Source organism: Humulus lupulus, chromosome 6, assembly GCF_963169125.1.
Source record: "Humulus lupulus chromosome 6, drHumLupu1.1, whole genome shotgun sequence".
NCBI classification, from domain to species: domain Eukaryota; kingdom Viridiplantae; phylum Streptophyta; class Magnoliopsida; order Rosales; family Cannabaceae; genus Humulus; species Humulus lupulus.
This window is the reverse complement of record NC_084798.1, coordinates 194,510,291-194,516,007: the sequence shown is the minus strand read 5'-3', so window position 1 is coordinate 194,516,007 and position 5,717 is coordinate 194,510,291. Positions and strand designations below refer to the sequence as shown.

Below are 5,717 nucleotides of genomic sequence, written 5' to 3'. Positions count from 1 at the left end.
TTGTTGGAATTTTTGATTAAAATTAAGAAATGTCTTTTAAATGAGATAAATAATGTGAGTGTATTGAATAAATTATGTCATAAGTTATGTATGTGTAAAATTGATATTTTTTTTTTAAATATAATCATGAATTTTCACATTATTATTAAAGTGTAGTTTTTTTTTTTTGTTTAAATGAGGAAAATATTTTGGTTTAAATTCACTTATGATTTTTAAATAAAATAAAGAGTTGCAAAAAGTTTATGTTAATAAGTTAAAATAATTATTTTGTTTAAAATTAAAGGATCTTTCACCTACATAATTCAAGCCTTAAATAATATAAATGAAAATATATTTTTCCCACACTTTAAAATTATGAATTATCATTTTAATCATGTAATTTTTATTAATTTAGAAATGCTATATTTTTCTAAAGGAAACAATAAATTTAATGAGAATTTCTAAATGACTACTTATTATGTTATTTTTCTATGCAATTTAAAAGAATAAATTGAATTATTATTTTATGAGGAATTAAGAAAAAGCTAAATGAATTATTTTTACGAAGTAAAAATAATGTATTAAATGGTTTAATCAAACTTTGAGATCTAAAGAAACAAATAATAATAAAGAAACCAAGAAACCAAGTTGCTGAATATAATTTGAAAAAGCAAGAAATAAGCTTATAGGAATTATTGTTTTTAATGTCACTTTTTAACAACGCTCCCACGTATGCACGTCGTATGAAAATGCACTTTTACGTTCAAATATATGTATAATGCCCTAGACAACCAAGACCGTTACACTGTGTGTTTAAAATAGTGCAAGACTTGCTAGTCAAGTCATTTGAATAAAAATGTGATCCTAAAGTCATAAACAGGTTAGGATTAAAAAAATTTGGTAAATGGATAATTTTGATTTTGATAACTGTTTAGTACATGGGATCCCAAAAACAGGGTTTAAAGTATAAACTCACAAAATTCCAAATGTTATATACAATCAAGGCCACTCTAATGGCAAAATACACATTTTAGGTTTCTGTCCATGTACAATCCCTCAACCATGGTGGTTGAGCAGCTGACAATGTACACCTCACCCCCAGAGCTCTCCAACTCATGGTGGATCCATCTCACCCTTGCATTTACCTGCACCACATAGCACCCATGAGCCAAGACCCAGAAGAAAACCATAACAACATAGCATAATCAATAATGATAATCAAATGATTCGCAAGACAAATAACCAGATATTCAAAATGCCATAGCAGACACACAATCTAACCAGTAATGACAGTCAATGAATCACCAATCATTTGTCCAGATATTCAACAAGCTATAAGCATCAGATTAACAACAGTAAACATATTTATCACAATCATCATACAATACTCAGGGTTGACGCCCTTAGGCCGCACCCTCTGTTTAACGCACTGACTCCGGCTCGCTTAGGCCGAGTCAAGTGTTTTATCTGGCTAATCTCAGCTCTCAATGGTCGAGCCAGATCCTGTGCGCAATTATCAGCCTCGACTCTCTTAGGTTGTTTATATCATGCTCACATGGCATATCATAACAAGGCCAGGATAACTCATCTCAGACCTCATCAAAAAAGGAACCGATACCCCAACATGAGGAACTTCTAAAGGATCAAGGGTGGACTACCCCGAAAAACCCAGGTACATTGAAATCGAAATCCCCTGTTACAGACTAGAATATTAAAAATACTTTCAGTGTTCTTCAAGAACAGAAGTAGTCTCTTAATGACCCTTCATTATTATTGAACTTGAATGGACAATTTCAATATAATGAGTTGGAATGTTAGAGGTATAAATAAGAAGAATAAGCAGATAACTATTTTGGATGTCTGCCAGATGAATAAGATTGGTATTGGAGCTCTTCTAGAAACAAAAATTAAGGTTGATAAACTGAAGGAAGTAATGGAAACTAGTTTTCAGGGTTGGAATTATCATAATAGTATGAGGTTGGAGGGTCGAATTCTTTTGATATGGAAGGATAGCTGGGTCAAAGTGGAAGTTATTAAAGATCATTATCAATTTCTGCATTGTAGAGTTCGGTTTTGTATCACTGGCCAAGAGTTTTGCCTTACTGTGGTATATGGTTCTAATCAATTGGAAGCCAGGAAATTTCTCTAGTCAGAGTTGTCTAATATTCCTCTTCCTATTAACCCATGGCTTATTATTGGAGATTTTAATGCTGCTTTTGATCCTAGTGACAGAAGAGGTGGTAGATGTATTTCGAAAAAAAAGCTTGAAGATGCTAGGAATTGGCTTGATCTTGGTCTGGTGGAAGAAATGAAATTACTGGGCTCATTTTACACTTGGTCTAAACTAGACAGGGTTTTTGTCAATGAGGACTGGCTGGACATTTTCCCTTCTGTTATAGCTGCTGCTCGTTGGGAAGTGACTTCAGACCATTGTGTTGTTATTCTGAAACGAACAGGTATTTTAAATGAGGGTATAGCTCCTTTTCTGTTCTATAATATGTAGACAAACCACCCTCAATTCAGAATCACTGCCCTATCTAACTAGAACAAAGACTTAAGAACCAAGGGGTGTGGTTTAGATCAGATTTCATGGAAACTTATTCGGCTTAAGCACGAGTTGAAGAAGTTTAATTGGAAGATTATTGGGGATGTGGCTAGGAATTTTGAGGATAGTAAAGTTGAGCATCAAAAGGCAAAGTCTGAGCTCTTTTCTGACTCGCAGAATCAAATCATAAGTTCAGCTGAGAGAATATCATTTATGAGATTTAAAAACCAAGAGAAGATCTATGGCAGCTTCCTTAGACAAAAAAGTAAGATAGAGTGGCTCCAATTTGGTAATGAAAATTCCTCCTACTTTCACGCCTATATGAAGCAAAGGAAGAGAGCTAATAGAATAGCGTCTTATATAACAGAAGATGGCAGTGTTGAGGACAACTATCCTAAGGTAATTCATCACTATGTTGAGCATTTTAAAACTGCCCTGGGTTGTCCTAATAAAGCTACAGGAAAGACAGATTATGCCATAACAGATCTGGGTCCGACTTTGAGTGTTGAAGATCAGCTGGCTCTAATCAAGCCTTTCTCAAGCAAAGATGTCAAAGCAGCGATGTTTAGTATTAGCTCTATAAAGAGCCCTGGTCCAGATGGTTTTGGGGCTGGGTTTTTTAAAAGTTTATAGAAAGACATAGGGAAGGAGGTGTCTAAGGCTATCCTTGATTTCTTTGAAACAGGGTATATTCCTAAAGCAATGAATAATACTATTCTAACCCTCATCCCTAAGGTTGATCACCCAAATATAGCTGCTGATTTTAGGCCAATAGCCTGCTGCACTACCCTTTACAAATGCATTTCCAAAATGCTATGTCATAGGATGATTGGTGTTCTTCCAAAGTTGATCAACCAGAACCAAGGGGCTTTTATAAAAGATAGGACTCTTGCTCATAATGTTTTAATTCTCCAAGATCTCTTAAAGGGTTACAAAAGGAAGCATAGTTCTCCTCGGTGTTTATTGAAGATTGACTTGAGCAAAGCCTATGACTCCATTGATTGGGACTTTATAGAGAATCTGCTGAAAGCTTTAAGATTTCCTGATCGTTTTATAAGATGGATCATGAATTTTTTGAGAGGTGCCTCTTATTGCCTTATGTTGAATGGTCGTCTTCATGGTAGCTTTCAAGGAGGTAAAGGTCTTCACCAAGGTGATCCCATTTCACCTTTGCTTTTTGTTATAGTTATGGAGTATCTTACTCGATCCCTGTTTCAAGAAGCTAAAGAAAAAGGTTTCAAATTTCACCCATTATGTAAATCATTAAATCTAATTAGTCTATGTTTTGTTGATGATTTGCTTATTGTGTGTAAAGCCAATACTAGCTCTATTCAGATTATTCAGCATACTTTAGATGAATTCTCTTCTGCATCAGGTCTGCTTATCAATAAAAGAAAATCTAGAGCCTATTTTGGAGGGGTTTCGGTTCATGATAAATCTGTTCTGCTAAATATATCCCAGCTGGTTGAAGGGGAGTTTCCCCTGACTTATCTTGGCCTACCTTTGAGACCAATAAAATGGAAGGCAATGGATTGTGACTTAATCTTAAAGAAGATAAGACAGAGACTGTGTGTTTGGGCCAGTAGGAACCTCTCCTATGTAGGGCGGGTTCAGCTGATTTAGTCTGTTCTGTTGGGCATTAGGAACTACTGGATGAGTATTTTCCTCTTACCTCAGAGTATCCTTAAGGAGATTGACCATCTTTGCAGATTATTCCTTTGGGGAGGAAAAGGAAGTAGGAGCAAATTTAATCTTACGTCTTGGGAGCAAGTTTGTTGCCCAAAAAGTCATGGAGGGTTAGGTTTCAAGGAGGGGCCCCTTTGGAATCGAATGTTGCTTACTAAATTCATTTAGGCTATATCTTCTAAACAGGATTTGCTTTGGGTTAAATGGGTTAACTATATTTACTTGAAGGGGACTCAGAATTGGGATTACAATTTGCACCAAGATTCAAGTTGGTATTGGAAAAAACTGATCAAGATCAGCAAAGCTCTCTCATTTTCTTTGCTGGATTATGTTTCAGCAAATGGGAAATTGATTCGGTCTAGGCTTTATCACCTGTTTCTACCTAGCAGGCCAAAGCCTATCATGAAAGCAATTTGGTGTTCTATTTCAGTGCCAAATCACAAGTTCACTTTGTGGCAAGCTATTCATCAAAAGTTGGTCACAAGGGATATGTTACTTTACTATCATTTTCCTCTTCCTTCTCTGATGTGCCCGATTTATGACCAAGTGCCTGAAAGTCACTCTCATTTATTTTTTGAGTGTGTCTTTTCAAGGAGAGTAGTGCAGTCTATCTTTGAGTGGTTGCAAGGTCTCTGTTGGCCCTCTAAGTTCTCTGACTGGAGCAATTGGCTGGAGGCAGACAGGAAAAGTTTCAAGGACCGGATTACTCTAGCTGTTCTTGCATCTTCAGTTTATTATATTTGGCATACTCGGAATAGATGTTATTTTGACAGTAGTTGTCTTATGATTCCTTCTGTAATCAGCTTGATTAAATCATCTGTTTCAGCTAGAATTCTTGGCTTTAAGCTTAGATCTAAGTTTGTGGCTTCTAGAGCTAATCAAATGATTCAGTTTATTTCTAGTCTGTATTGAGTTGGAGCTTTAGCTCTGGTTTGTTATTTGTATTGGTTTTGTGTTGATCAATAAAATTTCTTTTCTTGATAAAAAAAAAATATAGGGAATCTTAGTCCCAACACATCCACGCAAGGGTGCAGTTTTCTTACCTTTAATTATGAGCGGAGAAAATTATATGGTTCCGAGCATGATCCTCAGCACCGAGCCTTGGCGATAAACCTAGTCACAAAGGCCAATGGGTATCCTCATCATATAATCCCCAATAATTTAAACAGGAATCAACACTCCAATTCAAACACAAGAATCACAACAATATCTAATGAAATTTCTACTCAAATCATCAGCCAAAACAGAACTAACCAACACCTATAATTCCATCTAAATTCAGCCAAAAACTCTAAAGATGAAGTTCTTAGAATCTTACCTCAATTTATAGCTCAATTATCCAATATCCAAGTTGAATCCCCTGGGTTGTTGCTTCAATTCTTCAAGGGTTTCCCCTCAAAGTTTCTCTAAATTTCTCCTCAGCTTGAACCAACTTAAAACCAGCTTAAATTCCCAATTGATCACCTTCAATTCCTTCAAAGAATCCAGCTCAAAGATTGGGTTTCAA

General features: G+C 35.6%; 1 protein-coding gene across 1 annotated transcript; it reads left to right on the top strand.

Annotated features, from left to right (window-relative positions):
* Positions 1-1,780: 1,780 nt before the first annotated feature.
* On the top strand, positions 1,781-5,122 carry LOC133785813 (uncharacterized). The gene is made up of 6 exons (XM_062225028.1): positions 1,781-2,093; positions 2,181-2,435; positions 2,559-3,125; positions 3,210-3,758; positions 3,840-4,048; positions 4,397-5,122. Exons 1-6 carry the CDS (start codon positions 1,781-1,783, stop codon positions 5,120-5,122), a joined length of 2,619 nt encoding a protein of 872 aa, XP_062081012.1.
* Positions 5,123-5,717: the final 595 nt, after the last annotated feature.